Source organism: Pantherophis guttatus, chromosome 10 (assembly GCF_059756535.1).
Source record: "Pantherophis guttatus breed Tessera chromosome 10, ASM5975653v1, whole genome shotgun sequence".
Lineage (NCBI taxonomy): Eukaryota > Metazoa > Chordata > Lepidosauria > Squamata > Colubridae > Pantherophis > Pantherophis guttatus.
This window is the reverse complement of record NC_142072.1, coordinates 9,897,501-9,920,344: the sequence shown is the minus strand read 5'-3', so window position 1 is coordinate 9,920,344 and position 22,844 is coordinate 9,897,501. Positions and strand designations below refer to the sequence as shown.

Below are 22,844 nucleotides of genomic sequence, written 5' to 3'. Positions count from 1 at the left end.
TTAGAAGGTAAGCAGCTGAGCTTCAAATTGCTGTATTTTGAACACTGCACCCAAGTGCATTAGGTGTGCAATCACCGAACCGGTTATTAAACCAGTTTCAGCCCACCACTGGTGGTTCTCCCTTATCTACCTCTGCCCATGATCCTTGCTGACCTTTCATGGCTAAGGCAGGATTAGAACTCATGAATGAAGGTGGATATAAGTGTATATTTTACAGTTTTACAGTATACTTCCCATGCCATGCCCACCAAGCCACACTTACAGAACCAGTAATAAAATTTGTTGAAATCCACCACTGCCCCTGTCCTAGACCCAGTTATAGTCATGGGTCTTGTCTTAGACTGCCTTAGGTACCAGATCCTGCTGCTAGTATCTTCTGGAACTGCTGTCTTCACGGAATGCCTTTTTGTTCTCCCAATGTATCTTCTAGTCTTATCAGCCTCCCTTTGCCTTCTAAATATTTCACGACTGATTCCATTGGGTTTATTATTATTTTTTTCTCAAGGTCCCGGGTGGGTATTCAAGAAAGGGAATGGATGCTTGGCTCGGATTTACTTGTCTCCAAACCGACACCATATTTTCTCTTACATACTACAGTAGTTCAGCTCATCTGGATAGCATCTGGATAGGGGAAGTGAGCCCAGACTTATCTACTTTGCAAATACATCTGGGCATTTTTTTTTAAAAAAATATATAACATACTGCTTTCTCATTGTCCTTTCCAAAGAAAAGATGTGAATTCCACTTTGGAAAGGCTCCTGGCACGCGTTGAAGAGATCACATCTGCACACAATTCTCGGGATTCTCTTTTTGAGAAGCAAGTGGCTTTTTACAGCCAGCTTGAGACATTTATATGGATCCACTGCTACATACGCCAGGGAGCTCATTCTATCCCACGTCCATCTCTCCTCATCTCACCTCGTAATTTACCACTGATGTTATCTTGGACGGATACATTTCCTCGGGACCTCCAGGACCTGCTGCCCCATAAATATTGGTTTCCAAAGGGGGGCAGGGGCTCATCACATCATACTGGCTCCCTTGAGGCTGGAGATGGAAATCGTTGCCAGGGTCCACACACGGGTAGTGAAAATCTGGAGGGAAAGCTGCTTGGCTGGAGGCATCTGGTTGCCAGGCAGGAAAGGCAGCAACTGGATACGGAGGACCCGTAGGCTGTCCTAGAACAGAACCCCCTTTTTCTATTGTTCCATGGGGCTCTAAGGAAAGAGATTTGGGGAAGTTCCAGTCAGTGTATTGTAGGAAGTTAGCACCCACCCTTCTCCTAGGAAAATGAGATATTTTAGGAAATATTAAAAAGGGCAGAATATTTCCCCTAAAAGGGAGGCAGAAACTCAGCCCCCCCACCACCACCTTTGTCAATGGGCCATTAAGGCCTGGGCCAGTCTATTCTACATAACAAATATCTACCTTCTTCAGGCAGAGCCATAGTAGGAATTGCCCAAAGCCCTTTCATTACATCATCACCCAGCAAGAGTCAACCAAGCTTGGGACAACCTACAAAGTGATCCCTGCACGGCCCCATGGGAGTCTGACAACCAATCAGAACACAAGCTCAAATTCAGAGGGTATAATACCCAGGCACTCTCAGCATCTCTGCCCTTTTTTCTGCCCAGGATCTCAAACCATGCGACCCTGTTCATCAATAATCCTTCTTTCCAAGCAACTTCCATAAATCCAGTGTCTTTTCCCCCCACTTGGAACTGAACCCAGATGGATATTTCTTCCAACAGTATAAAGCTGATTTCTTTGGAGAAGCAGAAAGTGCACAGATCACTGTACTCGAGCCTACATTTATGACCTTAATTATCTGCTGCAGCTGTCTAAGGGTGAAAAATGGTCATACTTGGCTAACTGGATAAGTATCTTGCTCCTATATATATATTTAATCTGGACATTTTTAGTGTCTTTATTGTTTTCGGTATTTTTAATCGTAATATATATATTTTTTGAATTGTAAGCCACTCAGAGTCATTGACTAAGATGGGCAGCTGTAGAATTTGAATACATACCTCTATGCTTAAATAAAGTCTCCCTTGCAGGGCTGTTGCAAGGTAAAAAATGCAGCAGAGGAAAACCTCTGGGTCAATTTGCACCCTTGGAGGAAATGTTATTAAGTACATAACAGTTAATCGATAATCCTAAGTAAAGACCTAATGGAACGTTGGGCAATAAATCTACAATAAATGTATCTGAGTAATAAATCTTGCCCTGTAAATGAGTTAATACAGGATGACGCCTGTATTTTAAATAGTTTTATTGGGATTTTAAACAAGAAATATAGAAACTAATAGAAACTAATATTTAGAAGGAAGGAAAGAAGGAAGGAAAAACAAAGCCAGAAGTGCAGGGGGAAAAAACAGTCTGATTTTCTTTTGTAGCAGTTATAAGTGGAAATTAACTTCTTACTTGATGGTTACTGCACGGCTCTCACTTTTTCTATAATCTTATTTTTTAATCATCAAAACCATATATCAAAAATTCATTTTTCTCCCCCCTGTTTCATGCACACAAGGTCTATAAGGGTTTTCCAGTCAGCGTTAAACTTAATGTTTTTACTCTGATCAAAGATGTCAATTTGGCCGATGACCTTAGTGTGTTTGATAGACAGAGCAGGATTCACAAACATGAGGCTGAGATAGCTTTCTCCAATAAAAGATAATTAGTTTAACATTCAAAACTGTGGCAACCACCAGAGACAGTCTTGTTATTGTCTTCCAACTGAAAAATCCCTCTCGGCAAATCATCCATCTCCATTCTTGAAGTTAGACGTGGCAACAACTGCCTAGGGCCTTTAATGTTCTAACCAGATCTTAAGAGGGCAGAACTTGTGCTTCATTTGAACATCTTCCATTCTGAGAGGTCCTTGGTCCTCTCTGAGCTTGGTTGCTTTCTTGGAGATGTTGCTCTGACCTAGGCTTCCTTAGAAAGCATGAAGCCAAGTCTTAGTCCCGTAAAACCTCTTTTATTTATATGACTGTAAATTACTTTCATGTACAGTCCGCAAGGCTTGACAGTCTTTCAGAGGAAGGTTATCAACACACACCTTTATCTCACTTGGAACGCTGCCAGAGAGCTAATTTCCAGATGCAAGACCGGGTCTATAGAACCAGTAGTAAAACTGGCAGGAGGCTCCGCCCACTGACATGCGATCTGCGCATGCGCAGACGCGATCCCGTTGCGAATCGGTAGTAAAGGTAAGTAGAACCCACCCCTGCCCCACACGGCCCGTTTTGGATACAGGTAAGTGCAGGGTGCGCGCGGAGGCTCAGGGAGGGTGAAAAATGGGCCTACCCGAAGTTCAGGAAGGCCAGAAACAAGTCCGTTTCCGACCTCCAGAGGGACTCCGGAGCCTGGGGAGGCTGTTTTCACCCTCCGAAGGCTTGAGAAAAGCCTCCGGAGCCCGGGGAGGGCAAAAACGCCTCCTCCCCCATGATGCAGGAGGCCAACTAGGCCACGCCCACCATGGCCACGTCCACCAAGCAACTGGGCAGAGAACCCCTTGATAAAATTTTTGAAGCCCACCCCTGATCTTAACCACTATACCAATCTGAGTTCCCCAGTCAGCATGAGGATTATTGAAAATTCTCATAGTTGAAGGTCACCCAAGATGGAAAGCGTCCAGATTCAGCAAGCCACACTGAAACAATGTCCTAACTTTACTCTCCTAAAGCAGAGAAGAAATCAAGATTGACTTGGAGTTCTCCAAGAATGTATTTCCTTAGTAACGGAAGATCCAGGTAGTCCTTGACTCAAACCACAATGGAGCCCAAAATTTCTGTTGCTAAGTGAGGCTGTTGTTAAGTGAGTCCCCCCCCCATTTTATAGCCTTTTTGCCACAACTGTTAAGCAAATCACAATGAATCATGCAGTCATTATGCGAATCTGGCTTTCCTCATTGACTTTGCTTGTGGAAAGCTGGCTGGGAAAGGTCACAAAAAGTGATCACATGACCCTGGGGCAGCGCAACTGTCATAAAATACTTGTCAGTTGCCAAGTGACCATATTTTGAACACATGAGCAGGGGGATGCGGCAATGGTCATAAGTGTGAATGGTTGTAAATTGAGAACCGCCTGTAGTGGCAGTGCCATTTTGAGAATGGAGCAATGATTCTGCAACAGTAAGGAAATTGATTAGATAGATTAAATAGATCGAGATCGAGAGATAAAGAGATAGATAATGAGTTAAATCTGAAACTGCGTGGAAGTTTATTAAGTGACCTAAGCCCAAAATAAATGATTCTTGCTGCAATTTAAGTGGAAAACCTTAAGTACCTCAAATGCTTAGCATAATCTGTTAACCTCCAGATGCACTGGAAAATCTCTGCTCCGTTAGAATTGCTGGAGTTGTTAAGATGCCAGCTGGAGGGTACCATGTTTAGAGAAGCTGATGGAAAGCTAAATTCACAAGAGCGTTTGTGACAGAGATAAAGCAATTACATTCCCAGATGTCTGAGGCCACTCACCTGTCCAGCTGGCTTCTAAAGCTCCTGGAGGGATCTGAAATGGGAAGAGAAAGAGAGAGAAAGTAATGAATCTGAGAACGGCAATAAGAACAGGTTGGATCAACCCTCTCTGTTCAAATGCATTTGAGGAACAAGACGAATGAAGGCCCAAAATAGTTCAGTGATTCCACAAAGAACCTAGAAAGAAACTGAGTTGTGTCGGTGAAGAATCTCAGTCATCCAGGCAAAGGTCTCTAAAGGGGGAATGGGACAACTCACCCAGGGGTTGATTTTTACTACCGGTTTTGTGGGCGTGGCTTATTTTGTGGGCGTGGTTTGATGGTCATGTGGCAAACAATTCTTTAGGATTTAGCAGAGGTACTGGTCTACCAGGCTTTTAACTGCTTGCAGAGCCGTACTGGTCTACCCATTTGTTCTTGGAGCACACTGGTCTACCACCACACTGCCTTTTACCGCTGATCAGCTGTAGGATGGCCCTTTGAAGCGTCGCGGCAAGAGTTTAAACAGTTTTTTGCTGTTCTGCCACCACTGAGATCATCGGAAACCGCTTTCAGGCAGCTTGGCCTCAATTGTGAATTTACCACCACCGAGCAGTTTACAAGGAGGGATCGGTTCTAGCCGATCAGTTGGAAGGCTTCTTGGCTTCTCAATTTAAAGCTAAGGTGTCTTGTTTTTTTTTTTCCCTCTTCTTTGTCAAGTGAACCCTGATTTTTTCCTTCTAGCCGATCAGCTGGGACTCGGGAGGCAGCGAATAGATTGGGGGCAGGGCCAGGCAGAGATGGTATTTACTGGTTCTCCGAACTACTCAAAATTTTCACTACCGGTTCGCAAGAACCGGGGAGAACCAGTAGCAACCCACCACTGAACTCACCGCAGCCAACTCACCACGGCCAACTTGCCATGGCCAATTCGCTACAACCAACATGCCATGGCCAACTTGCCATGGTCAACTTGCCATGGCCAACTCGCCACAGGCCAACTCACTGCGGGACCATTCAACAATTCAATTTAATGATTTAAAATAGTTTAAAACATATTTTAATTTTCGTCATTCGCATTTCATTTTGTCCCTCAATTCGGCATCCTTTTTTAAACGATTCTATTCCACTATTTCTTTGATATTAGTGTAACTCTTGTCCTGTGGTGAGTTGGCCATGGCGAATTGTCCTGGGGTGAGTTGGCCGCGGAGAGTTGGCCATGTTGAGTTGGCCGTGGGGAATTGGCAGGCAAAGGTGCCTGAAGGTTGAATCATGGCAACTGTCCAGTTGCCATGATTCAACCTTCAAACTGAGTTGTACTTCAGAGAAGCGTGTGGCTATCTGCATGTAATACCGATGAACAGGTGTTTTCAACAGGTGACTCACCAGGGGTCCAGTGCTGTGGCTTAGAGCAGCTTGTTGTTGTCTTCGTTGCTCCAGTAACTTCCGCACAGTCTGAGGTGGTGGCCCTTTGCAGCCTTTACGTAAACAGAGAGAATTGGGGTATTAGAACTGGGGTACGTGTGGGGAATCATCCATAATTTTCCTTTGAGGTATATCGTCTTCCGGGCAAGTGCTCCAATATCAGACTTTTAACTATACAATTTGGGATGAACACCCTTTGAATGGTGTGGGAGTAGGAATGGATTTCCATAGGGGAAAAAATGCTGACTACAGGAACCAGGAGCACTACTCAGGTGGCCCTGAGGACACAGATAAACCTCCAGGTGCTTCAACGACCCTCTAAAAGGATACAAATAACCAGCTGTCTGCATGGAATGTAAATCCTTCCATTCCCTGCTATCCTGTCAGAGCTGAAGAAGCTTCTTGGTTGAGAAGTGAAACGTCTTCAAAGAAAAAACAAAAAAGTCCAGTTGCCTCTTGAAAAAGCATCTTTGGGACAGCTATGATCTGGATGACTGAGAATCTCTATAGACATTTAGGAAAGGATAGTTATATAGAAAACCAGCACCTGCCCCATAAAAAAGTCTTCTAAACCAGCAGTTTATAGTTTAGGTAGAAACTGATTGGCAACCAATTCCATGCCTTGCATGATAGGTGTCTTACCGGCAAGAGAGCTGAAGCCTTTGCACAATTATTTTGCCTAATCTTTCTCCCCAGTAACTCACATCTGTTTATTTCATGGCTTCAACCTCCATCACCGTGAATTCTTGAGCCTGGGAATTTAATGTCTGCTACTGGTTCAATTTTGGTGGTATTGGGTTGATATTGCCTGTTGACATAATCTTAGATTTATTTTTATTTTTTATTTTAATATGGAGTTTAATGTTAATCCTTTCACCTTCAACAAGATTATCTCTCTCTCTCTCTCTCTCTCTCTGTCTCTCTCTCTCTCTGGGTGTGTGTAATTTTAATTTAATTTATTCAATTGTTATCCTATCCTTATTACCCTATAAGTAACTCAAGAGAGCAAACATACATAATACCTCCTCCTCTTTCTCACAATCTCTTCTGTGAGATTGGGCTCAGACCAGGGATGAAATCCAGCAGGTTCTGACAGGTTCCGGAGAACCGGTAGCAGAAATTTTGAGTAGTCTGGAGAACCAGCAAATACCACCTCTGATAGACCCCAGAGTGGGATGGGAATGGAGATTTTGCAATATCCTTCCCCCAGGAGTGGGGAGGGAATGGGGATTTTGCAGTATCCTTCCCCTGCCACACCCACCAAGCCAATGATTTGATTGCTTATTTGTACCCTATGACTATCATTAAGTGTTGTACCTTATGATTCTTGATGAACGTATCTTTTCTTTTATGTACACTGAGAGAGTATGGACCAAAGACAAATTTCTTGTATGTCCAATCACACTTGGCCAATAAAACATTCTATTCTATTCTATTCGTATCTAAAAACAGCGTTCTGCATCTCTTTTCTAGATGTTTCAATCCCAGGAGGAAAAGTTATGGTTTCAATTGAATGTTAAGCTTTCAAATCCTCTGAATCACTGTATGTGTTTAAGCCTTCAGCAAAAGATGCTTTAAGACTTCCGTGCTTCCAGCTCTTGAAAAAGTGGTATCATCAGCATGTTTGAGGTTGCTGAGGGTTGCTCCTGGCAATTTTAATTCCGTTCCGATCGCTTCTATTCCAATCCTTTCTCATGATATATTCTGCAGATTAGTAAAAACAAGCAGCGTGACCATGTACAATGTTAGGTAATGCTCCATTCCCAATTTAGAACCATTTAATTGCGCCACATTCTGTTCTAACTGCTCCTTCCTGGTTCATCATACCAATTCTTCAACAGACAGATTAGAGCCTGGCCCTCCCATGTTTTTGAGGGCTATTCAGCATTCATTCTGGTGTACACAATCAAAAGCCTTAATATATTCAATGGAGCATGAAAAGATATTTTTTTTTGGTGTCTTTTCCAATAGCCATCAAATGAGAGCAACGTGATTTTAATGGTCCCAACTGCTTTGCGATCCACATGTATAGCTGGTGATTCTCCTTCCAAATATTAGAACTTTGAATAACTTTATTGTCACTTTGAACGTACACTAATCGGCATACATTAAAATGAAATTTTGCTGCATACAGCTCTCAAAGGGTTGCCCCCTTCAATATACACTACATAAAGGTACAGATAAAGGTTCCCCTCACACATATGTGCTAGTCGTTCCTAAGCTGAAGAGTCAGTGCTGTCTGAAGATGTCTCCGTGGTCATGTGGCCAGCAAAACACCAAAAGCGCATGGAACGCTGTTACCTTCCCACCAAAGGTGGTCCCTATTTTTCTTGCATTTCTTACGTGCTTTCAAACTGCTAGGTTGGCAGAAGCTGGGACAAGTCACGGGAGCTCACCCCGTTACGCGGCACTAGGGATTCGAACCGCTGAACTGCCGACCATTCCATCGACAAGCTCAGCGCCTTAGCCACTGAGCCACCGCGCCCCTATACACTACATACACATGACAAATAAAGAAACAAGCAAGCAAGCAAGCAAGCAAATAAATAAATACAAAATTATGCATATACCCACATATATGGTATGATACAGAGAAGCAGCACAGTCTATGTTCAGATGTATACATGTACATGGTGAGAAAAACGAATCTCGCGAGTTTACCAGATGGATGGCATTGGGAACAAAGCTGTTCCAGAATCTGGCAGTCCTGCTAGAAATATTATTTGAATGCTTCATACGCTGCCCATTTCTTACACCCCACTTAATATTGCCACGCACACGATGTTTCTCCAAAAAGAGGGAATGCGATAGGGCAATGCTACTGGATTTGGGACTCAACTCCATTTGAGGTTAATGACATTAAGGGAATTAGCATGGATGCATTTGTTTGCCCAGGCAGAACCTGAGATATTAGAAGTTTAATTCCTTCTTGGCTTGTCTGAACCGCTAATTGCATTTCAGGAAATTTGATTCTGGTGCTCTTGGGTGCTTCTTTGCTGTGCAAACAGCATTTTTCTATGTCTTACTTGGCAAACAGCACTTTCTAGAGGGAGTCTTGTTTGAATCTATGTAGAGAGAAGACACAGCAAGAAAAGAGGTAATGGTGACTTGGTTTCTTCACACCCTTCCGTCAGTGGTAGCATCAAGGATGGGCCTTCTTCTTCTTCTTCTTCCTCTTCTTCTTCTTCTTCTTCTTCTTCTTCTTCTTCTTCTTCTTCTTCTTCTTCTTCTTCTTCTTCTTCTTCTTCTTCTTCTTCTTCTTCTTCTCCTCCTCCTCCTCCTCCTCCTCCTCCTCCTCCTCCTCCTCCTCCTCCTCCTCCTCCTCCTCCTTCTCCTTCTCCTCCCCCCCTCCTCCTTCTCTTTCTCCTTCTTTCTCTTCTTCTTCTGCCATATCCATCATCGGAGGTTGGTGATCATATTGGCGATCAGCAGCTGCATAAAAAAATGCTGTTGAGTTTTGTCCAAACCAGTCCCTTCAATTTTGAAGCCGTGATGTTCTTCCTCTGCCTGGACTTCGTTTGCCTTCAATCTTTCCCTGGAGGAATAAGTGAAGGATGCTGTATTTTTCTGGGTGTCACATCACACATCCAAAATATTCTAACATTCTCTTTTTTATGGTTTTGATGATTTCCCTTGGCTTTCCCAGGCAGCTTATCACCTCCTCATTTCTGATTTTGTCAACCCAATTTATACGTTGCAGCCGCTGTAAATCCACATTTCAAATGCTTCTAGTCTCTTGGCTTTCTGTCAGAGTGGCTTTCTGTCAGAGACCAACTCTCCACTCTGTAGAGCAGGATAGAAAAGATGTAACCTCTGGGTTTTCTCTAACAGAATGGGCTTTCGCTAACAGAATAACAGAGTTGGAAGGAATCTTGGAAGTCTTCTAATCCAACTCCCTGTTTAAGCAGGCAACCCTATACCAATTCAGACAAATGGTTGTCCAATCTCTTCTTAAAAACCTCCAGTATTGGAGCACCCACAACTTCTGGAGGCAAGTTGTTCCACTGAGTGATTGTTCTGACCATCAGGAAATTTCTCCTTAGTTCTAGGTGGATTCTCTCCTTGATTAGTTTCCACCCATTGCTTCTTCTCCTGCCTTCCGTTGCTTTGGAAAACAGGTTGACCCTCCCATCGCGCTCTTCTTTGTGGCAGCCCCTTAGACAGTGGTAGACTGCTCTCATGTCACCTCCTAGTTCTTCTTTTCATAAGATTAGACATACCCAGTTCCTGCAACCGTTCTTCATATGTTTTAGCCTCCAGTCCCCTAATCATCTTTGTTGCTCTTCTCTGCACTCTTTCTAGAGTCTCAGCCTCTTTTTTATATTGTGGTGATCAAAACTGGATGCAATATTCTAAGTATGGCCAAGTGTGGTCAAGCTAAATGTTTTTTTTCTCTTTATGTTGAGGGCTATACATTGAGTCCAGGGGTGGGTTCTACTTACTTTTACTACCGGTTCGCAGCATAGAAGTGTTTTGATGATGTCGGGGTTGGTGGGCGGAGCCTCCCACCGGTTTTACTACCGGTTCTATAGAACCGGTGTGAACCGGGGGCAACCCACCACTGAGGTAGTCATAGAAGCAGAGAAAACTGATAGCAGAAAAGAGACTTAGTGGTCCATCAAATCTGTCCTTTCAGTTTTTGTTTCTTTTCTGCTGCCAGTTCTCTTTTTCATTCATGCATTTATTATTTTTATGTATTGTTTGTTTTATTCTTGTTGGATGAAAGATTGATCCTTGACCTAGGACTGCAATCGAGACAACAAAATTTCCATTGCTAAGCATGGCAGCTGTTAAGTGAGTTTTGCCCCATTTTACAACCTTTCTTGCCACGGTTGTTAAGTGAATCATTACAGTCATGAAGTTAGTAAAATGGTTGTTAAGTGAATCTGGCTTCCCCCTGGACTTTGCTTGTCAGAAGGTCGCAAAGGGCAATCACATGACTTCGGGAGGCTGCAACTGTCATAAATATGAACCAGTGGCCAGGCACCTGAATTTCAATCACAGGATTGTGGGGGATGCTGCAAAAGTCTCGTAGGTGTGAAAAATAGTGATAAGTCACTTGTTTCAGTGCTGTTATCATTTTGATCGCTAAATGAATGGTTGCAAGTCAAGGACTACTTGTATTTGGTCTTTGCATGCCAACCTTGGAATTACATTCAAACTAGTGGACAAGACCAGGACAAAGAAAAAAAGAAAAGACAATGGGATTTCATGCACAACTAATTTGAAATTATATTAAATTAATCAGATCTAGTAATGATGATATTAAATTTATCTTTATGCACTTAACCGTTCATTCCATATTAAATCCTAATTTCTCCATTATTATTAATTCCATCTTTATGATTTTATCATTGCCCTCTGGTGTCCCATGATAAATTGCATTTTGGCAGCTGGGGCCATCTCCCAGGTTTTCAGGAGGTGCAGGACCTCAAAAGGGGTGCTTCAGATTGAGAGAAAAGTTTTTAGGGCAGTGTTCTGGGAGCATTCTGGGAGTTGAAGTCCTCACATCTTAAAGTTGCCAAGTTTGAAAAACACCGATTTAGAATAACAGGAGGAGAAGAAGAACTTCTGACTGAGCAACACTGACTTGCCATATTTTGAAGGGAGTGAATAACAGGTTTTAGTGTAGGGTGCAAAAACCATGGTTTAGAGGCCATAATGCGTGTGCGCTGTCCTAGCAATTCTCTTTAAAAAAAAAAAAGTATATGCATTTTTCTTTAACATATATACCGTATTTTTCAGAGTATAAGACGCACCTGAGTATAAGACGCAGCTTAGTTTTTGGGGAGAAAAATAGGGGGGAAAATCTGCCTACCAGGTATTCATCTGGCTAGGGTCCTTAGTCTGGTCAGCTTCAGCACATTAGTTTGCTGTTTTTTTATCCCCTGCTTGGGGATAAAAAACAGCTTCTAAGGCACAGCTGAGAGGAAGCAGCAATGAGAGAAGCAGGCAAAGCAGGGGGGTAGATCGCTTCACTCGGCTAGCGCCTAGTTAGGGCTGAAAAAAAGCTTCTAGAGAACAGCTGAGAGTCGGAACAAAGCATGGAGATCGCTTTACTCGTAGCGCCTCGTTAAGTATAGCGGAGTGTCCTCTAGTGCCTCGTTAGCGCCTCGTTAGGGCTGAAAAAAAGCTTCGAAAAAGCTACCTTCGGAGTATAAAACGCACCCAAATTTTCAGCCTCTTTTAGGGAGGGGAAGGTGCATCTTATACTCCGAAAAATACGGTAAGTATTTAGTAAACACTGTATTGTCTAGGTCAATTTACATATACATAATAATATTGTGTTTCCCTGAAAATAAGACCCTGTTTTATATTTTTTGGAACCCTGAAATAAGCGCTTGTTTGCCTTATTGCCATGCACTCAAAAGCCCGATTGGGCTTATTATCAGGGGATGTCTTATTTTGGGGGAAACAGGGTAGTAATAATAATATTCTTTACTTGTGTATAATAGTATTCTTCCAACTTCTAATTTCTGCCTTTATTATCTAACCATTGATAAAACAAATCCCAAGTTAAAAAACATTCTGTGTCTTCTTTGTCCTTTATCTTTAATGGTAACTTATCCATTTCCACACCGTCTAATATTTTTTTTTAAAATTATATTTTCATCTGTAGGAGTTTCCTCATTTTTCCAGTGTTGAGCAAATACAATTCTCGCTGCTGTCAAAACATGTAGTATTAGATATACATTCCCTTTGTCATATTTTTCTGGCAATATATTTAGCAAAAATATTTCTGGCTTTAAATCTATGTGTTGCTTTATCATTTTCTCTAACCGTGTATGTATTTTTTTTTAAAAAATTTGATTTATATGCCGCCCTTCTCCGGAGACTCAGGGTGGCTTACAGTGCGTTAAGCAATAGCCTTCATACTTTTGTATATTTATACAAAGTCAGCTTATTGCCCCCACAAACTGGGTCCTCAATTTACCTACCTTAGAAAGGATGGAAGGCTGAGTCAACCTTGAGCCTGGCGAGATTCAATCTTACTTTAATTGCAGACAGCTGGTGTTAAATTACAGTGCTTCTGTCTGTTGAGCTATCCAGGCTCTGAAAAAAATTTTCATCCAATTTTTTTTTTTTGTCTTTGGACACGTCCACCAGATATGGTAGTATGAGCCCAGTAGGCCCTCGTAACTTTCAAAGCCTCCTCCCAAAATGGAGACAAGCACAAACCTTACAGTCCTTTCATTTGCATTTCTAGAGTTTTGAGATCAGATTCTTAAAAGGTCAAGCAGTTGCTTTCGATCTTGCCTTCTTGCAATGGCTCACAGCATAATTTGAAACCGCTCCAGCCCTCCCTCTCATAAACCCTGAGGCCCTGACACCACCCACTTTGGGGAGTCCCGTGACTATTTGACGTGCAAAGCCTGGCCTTTGAGCTGATAGGGAGTTGTACGCTTCTTTTACTATTTCAAGAGGAGATCCTTCTACATCCAGTTTCTTCACTTCATCATTCAGTTCAATGGGGTTTGACATGTCTTGGGGGTTCATATTGACATAGAGTTTATGACGGTTTATGGTGTCTTTAAAACGTGAGCTTTAATGACAATTCCAGCAGCAGAAAAGAGATGGTGGGGAATTCCAAAATATTTTGATGAACAGAAGGACAAGGGGTGACATGAGAGCAACGTTCCAATATCTCAGGGGCTGCCACAAAGAAGAGGGAGTCAAGCAGTGGTGGTATTCAGCGGGTTCTATCTGGTTTGGGTGAAATGGTAGCGGCTGTGGGATGCTCTGGCCACCAGCCCGGACATCATCGCATCCCGTTTTTGACGCTCTGCACATGGGTGGAAGGCCCTGTGCATGCGCGGAGGTGCGCGGACGCTCACATTTGAAAGTAAAAGTAAGTGAATACCACCCCTGGAGTCAAGATATTCTCCAAAGGACCCGAAGGCAGGACGAGAAGCAATGGGTGGAAACTAATCAAGGAGAGAAGCAGCTTAGAACTAAGGAGAAATTTCCTGACACTGAGAACAATTAATCAGTGGAACAACAGGAACAATTCCTGTGCATTCGATGTAAGATGTCAATATTCAGCAAAAGAATTAGCTCTGATGTGGAGAGAAGGGCTGCTTCCCATCTATTTAGGATATTGGTGAGAAGCTGCTTAATCAATACGTTTAGATGGGATCTCAATGGTGAGGAAGCTAAAAGCGTAGGAAAATCCACTTGCTCAAATCTCAACCCTATCTTTTATTGCTTGTGATGTGGCACCACCTGGAAAGGGTTTTTAGGCAGAAGATCACGGTTCAGTAAAGAGAATATCTAAGGGGCTGCCCCAAAGAAGAGGGGGCCAACCTATTCTCCAAAGCACCTGAAGGCAGGACAAGAAGAAATAGAAGGAAACTAATCAAGGAGAGAAGCAACCTAGAACTAAGGATGAATTTCCTGACAGTGAGAACAATTAATCAGTGGAACAACTTGCCTCCAAGAAGTTGTGAATGCTCCAACACTGGAAGTTTTTAAGAAGAGATTAGATAACCATTTGTCTGAAGTGGTGTAGGGTTTCCTGCCTAAGCAGGGGGTTGGACTAGAAGACCTCTAAGGTCCCTTCCAACTCTATTGTATTGTATTGTATTGTATTGTATTGTATTGTATTGTATTGTATTGTATTGTATTGTATTGTATTGTATTGTATTGTATTGTATTGTATTTCTGCAAGAACAAGCTGGGTATCTCAGCCCCAAACAATCCGTTCCACCTTGAAACTCTTGACTGATGCCTCTTTGAGGCCCTTGCGCACACACACACACACACACACACAGAGAGAGAGAGAGAGAGAGAGAGAGAGAGAGAGAGAGAGAGAGAGAAAGAGAAACAGCTGGTTTCCGTTTCTCAGACCCGGATCTGACTCTGCAGCTGGAGGCTTCACCTTCTTCAAAAGCCCCTGGGTGTCTCCTCCCAACGTGGTCTCATCAGCTCCCTCCGAAGAGCCAGGGATCCACCCACCGTGCAAATGGGCAGGCTAAAGAATGGATTAGAGCAGCAGCACCTTTCTTTCACAAGACATCCTGGATCAAGTCCTAACAGCCATGGAAAGTCCTGAACCAGCATTTATCCTTCCCCCCTTCCCCCCAGCCACCTCCGCCCCCATTTTTCCCTGCCCTTGTCAGAGTTCAGTTCGGTTGGCGAAGAAGAAAAATCACCTTGCTTTTTGTTCTGCTCATGAATCACGGTTGCCCTCTCGCTGGCCTTTAGTCTCATCCCCTGTAATGTTCCATCTCAGCACAAAAAAAAAAAGATGTTTTCCAAAGCAGGTGATAACCGTCCCCTCCCCTCCCTCTTTATTTTTCCTAAAAGCAGACCAGCAAGCGTTAATAGGGAAAGGAGGGCAGATCAAGAATAGCAAACTGGTTCACAGGCCGGTGCTGTGCGGTTGCCTAGCTGACTTTGCTAAATAACCCAGGGCATTGCTTCCGTGATGGAAGACATGACAGCGTCTGGAGGAAGTGAGGTGGAAGAGACGTTTAGCAGTCGTCAGGCTTATCTCTCCACTAAAACAAACATTTCCGAAGCCACAAGTTCAGGTTATTTCCGATTGCTGTATGTTATGTAAGTCATTTCAAGAACTAAGCGAGTGCGAAGCAGAAGGAAATAGTAGCATCTACTCAGCCAGGTCCCCAGGGCTAGCAAGGGGATTGATGTAATGGGCAGAAGGAATAACCTTGAGGAACGGGAAGAAGTATCCCAACCTAGACAAGGATCAGATGGAAGAAATAGGAGTCCAGAGCAGAAATGTAGTTTAAGGGGCTGCCACAAAGAAGAGGGGGTCAAAGCAGGGGTGGGTTCTACTTATGTTTACTACCGGTTTGGAGCGGGGCTGCGCGTGCGTGCTCACTTCGCTCACTCGCGTGGTCTCCTGCGCATGCGCAGAAGCGTTTTGGTGACGTTGGGATGGGTGGGGCCTCCCGCCGGTTTTACTACCGGTTCTATAGAACCGGTGCGAACCGGGAGCAACCCACCACTGGGTCAAACTATTCTCCAAAGCAGGGGTCATCAACCCTTCGGACCTCAGGGACCACTAAATTCATAATTTTAAATCCCGCGGACCACTCATATGATTTTTTAAAAAGAAGATAAATAGTATTTAGTGCAATATAAAAAATGCAAATACTTTTTCTGCGGACCACCAACATTTTCTCACGGACTGCCAGTGGTCCATGGAGCACCTGAAAGCAGGACAGGGGCAATGTGCAAAGCCTGGCCTTTGAGCTGATAGCAGTTGTACGCTTCTTTTACTATTTCAAGAGGAAATCCTTCTACATCCAGTTTCTTCACTTCATCATTCAGTTCAATGGGGTTTGACATGTCTTGGGGTTTATTTATTTATTTATTTGTTCGATTTATATGCCGCCCTTCTCCGGAGACTCAGGGTGGCTTACAATGCGTTAAACAATAGCCTTCATACTTTTGTATATACCTGCTTAGTAGAGCTTTCGGCACCCCCCCAAGCGGTGTTCTTTTTTTTTTATACAAAGTCAGCGTATTGCCCCGACAATCCGGGTCCTCATTTTACCTACCTCGAAAGGATGGAAGGCTGAGTCAACCTTGAGCCTGGTGAGATTTGAACTCGCAGTAATTGCAGGCAGCTGGTGTTACTTAACAGCACTTTAGTCTGCTGCGCCACCAAGGCTTCACATTGACATAGAGTTTATGGCAGTTTATGGTGTGTTTAAAACTGTGAGCTTTAATGACAATTCCAGCAGCAGAAAAGAAATGGTGGGGAACTCCAAAATATTTTGATGAAAAGAAGGACTAGAGGTGGACATGATAGCAGTGGTCCAATATCTCAGATGTTGCCACAAAGAAGAGGGAGCCAAGCTATTCTCCAAAGCACCTGAGGGCAGGACAAGAAGCAATGGGTGGAAACTAATCAAGGAGAGAAGCAACTTAGAACTAAGGAGGAATTTCCTGACAGTGAGAACAATTAACCAGTGGAACAACTTCAGAAGTTGTAAATGCTCCAACACTGGAGGTTTCTAAGAAGAGATTGGACAACCATTTGTCTGAAGTGGTGTAGGGTTTCCTGTTTGAGCAGGAGGTTGGATTACTAGAAGATCCTCTAAGGTCTCTTGCAACTCAGCTACTCTGTTAAGAAAATATGACTGTCCCTAGATCTCATGAAGCTAAAGGGAGAGAGGGGAAAACATACTCAGACTTATAATATTATAACCTTATAATAAAAGCATTAGCTTACATGTCTTTGCTTTCCAGGTTTAATCCACCTGATAGTTACATCTGTCCCATAACAACCTGTGGCCTCAACGGTGCTTGCATCTTTTAGCTTAAATTCAAAGCCAGGCTCAACGGCAGTTGGGATCTTTCCATCCTTAACTGCTCAGAAGGCAGGGAAGTAGAAACTGGGTGGGATAGCAGAGAAAAAGAGGAGAAGGGGCAGCAAAGGAAGCCGCAGCTGTAAACGTTATGAGTGGATAGACAGGCAGGCAGAAAAGGATGAAGTGGCAGTAGAAAAAGGCAGTGCTGCTATATTCCCCATTCCTTTGACCGAAGCAGGAGGAGAAGGAGAAGGAGGAGAAGGGAAGAGAAGAGCTGCTAACGGAAGTGAAACAAGAACTTGGTCCTGGGAAAGTGGAAAATGTGAGAAAGACATTCAAAGTAGCCTTGTCTTGATTCTCTTTGGTATAAGAAGAGGTGAAAGAAACGCTGACCAGCTTTCAAAGTTCTCCTATTTTATTTCCCAGAACAATACAGTAACATTTCTGGAGTCCTTGTGGTGTCTGTTTTTTTGACCAGGTCTACCAAAAATAAATAAATAAATAAATAGAATAACATTCCCCCATCTTGGCACCTTCCTGGGGCACCAAGACTTTGCCCGTCAGAATGGACAACAATTTTCAGGCAACGTTTCTGCAATGTTTGCTTGAAATCTTGGAGACCCACTGCTGATGGATACAAGCCAGCAAGCCTTGATCATCATTAGGTTTGTTCGTAAGACGGTATACACCATATATGACTTTGGGTAGCTTGCGGTAAAATCCCTCCTGATCATTATTAGTGTGAAAGCAAGCCTCGACGAGCAGGCATGTAATCATCACTTAGACATCAGCGTCTTAAGACATGTGCCTCTCTACACAGCTGTAACTTTCACATCCTTGAGAGTGCCCCCTTTCCCACTAAACCTGTCTGCTAATTTCACACAGATAGAGAAGACACAGTAGAGATCCCACCCCACCCCTAACTTACCAACACAGAAGAATGTAACAGGTTTCATTAGACATTTCATTTCTTTTTTAAACTCCTACTTCCCTTAAAGAGCCAAGAAGCTGGCATACAACCCAGAATTATCACCTAACAGATTAACAGAGTTATTAGAGTTGGAAGGGACCTTGTAGGTCATCTAGTCCAACCCCCCACCCAAGCAGGAGACCCTACACCATTTCTGACAGATGGCAGCTCAGTCTCTTCTTGAAAGCTTTCATTGATGAAGCTCCCATAACTTCTGAAGGCAACTTCTGTTCCATCGGTTGATTGTTCTCACTGTCAGGAACCTTTTCCTTATTTCTAGGTTGAATCTCTCCTTGATCAGTTTCCATCCATTATTCCTTTTCTGGCCTTCAGGTGCTTTGGAAAATAGCTTGACCCCTTCCTCTCTGTGGCAGCCCCTCAAATATTGGAAACCTAGAAACCTAGATACCTAGAAAACAACAGTACAGCTAATCCTCGATTTACAAGAGTTTTTTAGTGACTAAGTTACAACGGCACTGAAAAAAGCGATATGGTCATTTGTCACAGTCACAACCATAGCAGCCTTCTCATGGTAGCATGATCAAAATTCAGACGCTTGGCAACTGACTCACATCTATGACGGATGCAACGTCCCAAGGGTCACGTCATCCCTTTTTGCCATCTTCAGCAAAGTGAATGGGGAAGCCAGATTCATTTAACGACCATGTTACTAGCTGAACAACTGCAGCGATATGCTTAACAAGAAAGGTCGTAAAATGGGACAAATTCGTTTAACTGTCTCACTAAGCAAATTACATTTTGGGCTCAATTGTGGTTGTTCGTGGAGGATTACTTGCAATCATAAACAAAGGCATAATATAGAAAGAAATGTTAAAACCACTTGAAGGCGAAGGAATGCCCTTTTGCAGTGGTTCTTCAACCTTGGTAATTTGAAGAGCTGTGGACTTCAACTCCCAGAATTCCCCAGCCAGCTTGGCTTCTGGGAGTTGAAGTCCACGCCTCTTCAAGCTGTCAAGGTTGGGAAACGCTGCCCTTTTGGATTTTCCCATGCCTGCATAAAACAAACTGTCGAGCCAGGAGAAAACGTTTCTCCTCGTCTCCTTGCAAGCAGAAAATCATCCTTGCAGAAGGAAGGATTAAGAGTTCAGCATTAGGGTCTTCCAACCTGCAGATCAACACGTTTATCCCCTGCTCCCCATTTCTTTAATCCACTTTTTTTTTTTTTTTTGCAAGGCCCCCATCCTTCCTCCATCCTAGGTTGCATCTTATCCCTTCTGGAGATCGCGGCATGCCGGGAGCCGTTGAGGGATAAATAAATAACCAAATGGCAAGAAATCAAACTGACATCTGAGTTAGAGTTACATTCCCGGTAATAACTCGCTGTAAATCACGCCGGATGTGGAGGGGCCATCATTCTTTTCCGCTAATGTCTTCCGCTGCGATACTGGGATTTGGAGTCATGAAGGAAATGGATTGGAAAGGTGGGGACAGATGCTCAGGAATATTTCATACAGGTGAGGATGAACACATGGAAGGAAAGGGTAGTCTTCTGCAGGCCCGGCCTTAGGACTCCAGGGTTGTAGGAAAGCCTCAGTTGGAGAGGTAGTTTTACAAGTGGCCCTTGAATCACAACGGTTCATTTAGTGACCATTCAAAGTTACAACGGCAATGAAAAAGCGATTTAGGATCATTTTTCACACTCACGACCGTTGCAGGGTCACGCGATCAAAATTCAAACATTTGGCAATTGACTTGTATTTATGACAGTCGCAGTGTCCGGGGGGGGGGCATGTGATCCCTTTTTTATGAGCTTCTGACAAGCCAAGTCAATAGGGAAACCAGATTCACTTAACAACCAGGTTACTAGCTTAACAGCTGCCGTGATTCACTTAACACCCGGGGCAAGGCAGGCCGTCAAATGGGGGCAAAACTCACTTAACAAATGTTTCGCTTAGCCACAGAATTTTCGTTCTAACCATGCATCCTTCACACCCATACCCAGGTTCCAATGTGGGGTGGATGGTCTGGCTATGCTCAGAAACTAAATGTTTTTACAGATTAACGGAGTTGGAAGGGACCTTGTAGGTCATCTAGTCCAACCCTCCACCCAAGCAGGAGACCCTACACCATTTCTGACAGATGGCAGTCCAGTCTCTTCTTGAAAGCTTCCAGGGATGAAGCTCCCACAACTTCTGAAGGCAATTTCTGTTCCATGGGTTGATTGCTCTCACTGTCAGAAAATTTCTCCTTATTTCCAGGTTGAATCTCTCCTTGATCAGTTTCCATCTATTATTCCTTGTCTGGCAAACAATCTATTTTTGGAAAATAGCTTGACCCCTTCCTCTCTGTGGCAGCCCCTCAAATATTGGAACACTGCTATCATGTCCCCCCTGGTCCTTCTCTTCACTAGACTAGCCATGCCCAGTTCCTGTAACCGTTCTTCATAAGTTTTAGTCTCTAGGCCCCTGATCATCCTGGTTGCTCTTCTCTGCACTCTAGGAGTCTCAAACATTTTTTTTTAATAGTCTGGTGACCAAAACTGGATGCAATCTATGTTCCTCAGGGACTTTAGGAACCTGGTCTGTCAGAATTCTAAATTGGGCCAGGGTGGGGAGGGGGAACCTCTGGCCCTGCTAGCGGAGAATGATGGGGACGGTAGTCCGATTTTACCAGGAAGACACCTGGAGGGAGTCGCCCGCATCCGAAAGACATTTGTTTGGTTCTGTTTCAAGCAGGGGGTTAAAACATTTCTGTCTGAAAAGAGCTCAGCTGCAGAAGCCAGAGGGACTTTTTAGCACTCTAAATGTCACGATGGTAAGTAAAAATAAAGCAGTCCTGCGGCTCCTAAAAAACCAGATCATTTTAAGAACTCCTTAAAGTGGTGTTTCTCAACCGTGGCAGCTCGAAGATGTATGGACTTCAACTCCCAGAATTTCCCAGCCAGTATACGCTGGCTGGGGAATTCTGGGAGTTGAAGTCCACACCTTTTTTTGAATTGAGAAGGTTGAGAACATAGCCTTAAGGCTCATTTCCTTTAATTTCCTGTTGTTGGGTTTTTTTGCTCAATAAAGTCCAGGGACAAAGAAAGGGTTACAAAATCACAAATCACTCTTGGGACACTCATTTAATGATGAGCTTTGCTGCCTGAGATGAAAAGCAGCCATCTCTGTGATCATTTCAAGCGCTCCACCACACTTTCCATGGTTAGAGCCTAAGGCAAGTCTCCACACTACCCTCTAAGGCACTATTTATTTATTTATTTATTTATTTATTTATTTATTTATTTATTTATTTAATTTGTATACCGCCCTTCTCCCAGAAGGGACTCAGGGCGGTGAACAGCCAAAATTAAAAAACATACAAATACAAAAGTTAAGATAATTAAAAAGAATTAAATCACTAGCTTCCCAATTTAAAACCCCCAAATCCATAAAATTTAAAATCCCAATTTAAAAACCATTTAGGCTAGGCCGGCTTGATGGAATAAAAACGTCTTCAGGGCTTTACGGAAGGTCCGGAGGTCCGGGATCAGTCGTATTCCAGGAGGCAGCTCATTCCACAGGGCGGGTGCCCCCACAGAGAAGGCTCTCCCCCTGGGGGCCGCCAGCTGACATTGCCTGACCGACGGCACCCTGAGGAGGCCCTCTCTGTGAGAGTGTATTGGCCGGTGGGAGGTTATCGGTAGCAGCAGGCGGTCTCGCAAATACCTGGCCCTAAGCCATGGAGCGCTTTAAAGATGAGAACCAACACCTTAAAGCGCACCCGGAAGACCACTGGGAGCCAGCGCAGCTTGCGCAGGAGAGGTGTTATATGGGAGCGCCCATACCAGGTCGCTCCCACAATCACCCGCGCGGCCGCATTCTGCACCAGCTGGAGCCTCCGGGTGCTCTTCAGGGGGAGCCCCATGTAGAGAGCGTTGCAGTAGTCCAGGGGTGACGTGACAAAGGCATGAGTGACTGTGCACAAGGAGTCCCGATCTATAAAGATCAGTCAATTATAAATAAATATATATTATTAAAAAAAAGAGTTATAATTTTGCAGGGGGTGCTTTGTTGCCCATGGAAAGAATAGGATAGAAACGTTTTTACCTAAACGACAGGGATGGCTCAATGGGAGACCCTTCTCGTTCAGAGACAGAGTAGCTGTGAGCTGTAAGTAGCTCTTGACTTACAACCGTTTGTTTAGTGGCCATTTGAAATGACAACAGAAGTGACTTATGGCTGGTCTTTGCACTTACGACCTCTGCAGCATCCACCCTGAAATGGTATAGGGTTTCCTGCCTAAGCAGGAGGTTGGACTAGAAGACCTCCAAGGTCCCTTCCAACTCTATCATTTTATATTCACCCCATCATGCGATTAAAATTCAGGCACTTGGCAAAAAGGCACATATCTTACAACAACGGAGCCTGGATAGCTCTGCAGACTAAGCACTGTAATTTAACACCAGCTGTCTGCAATTAAAGTAAGTTCGGATCTTGCCAGGCTCAAGGTTGACTCATCCTTCCATCCTTTCTAAGGTAGGTAAATTGAGGATCCAGTTTGTGGGGGCAATAAGCTGACTTTGTATAAAATATACAAAAGTATGAAGGCTATTGCTTAACGCCTTGTAAGCTGCCCTGAGTCTCCGGAGAAGGGTGGCAAATAAATCAATTTTTTTTTTAAAAAAACAGTTGTCGTATCCCAGGGTTATGTGATGATCACTCTTTGTGACATTCTCAGCTGGCTTCCCACAAGCAAAGTCAAG

At 43.6% G+C, this 22,844-nt stretch overlaps 1 protein-coding gene across 1 annotated transcript in view; it reads right to left on the bottom strand.

The window, feature by feature from the left end:
- Positions 1-22,844, bottom strand: part of NFKBID (NFKB inhibitor delta) — a 44,845-nt gene that overhangs the window by 14,266 nt on the left and 7,735 nt on the right. The window contains exons 2-4 of the mRNA XM_034423546.3: positions 5,849-5,940; positions 4,485-4,518; positions 919-1,217 (exon numbers count right to left, since the gene is read on the bottom strand). Of these exons, the coding sequence (XP_034279437.2) occupies positions 919-1,217; positions 4,485-4,518; positions 5,849-5,940 (425 nt within the window). The remainder of the gene's footprint in view (positions 1-918; positions 1,218-4,484; positions 4,519-5,848; positions 5,941-22,844) is intronic.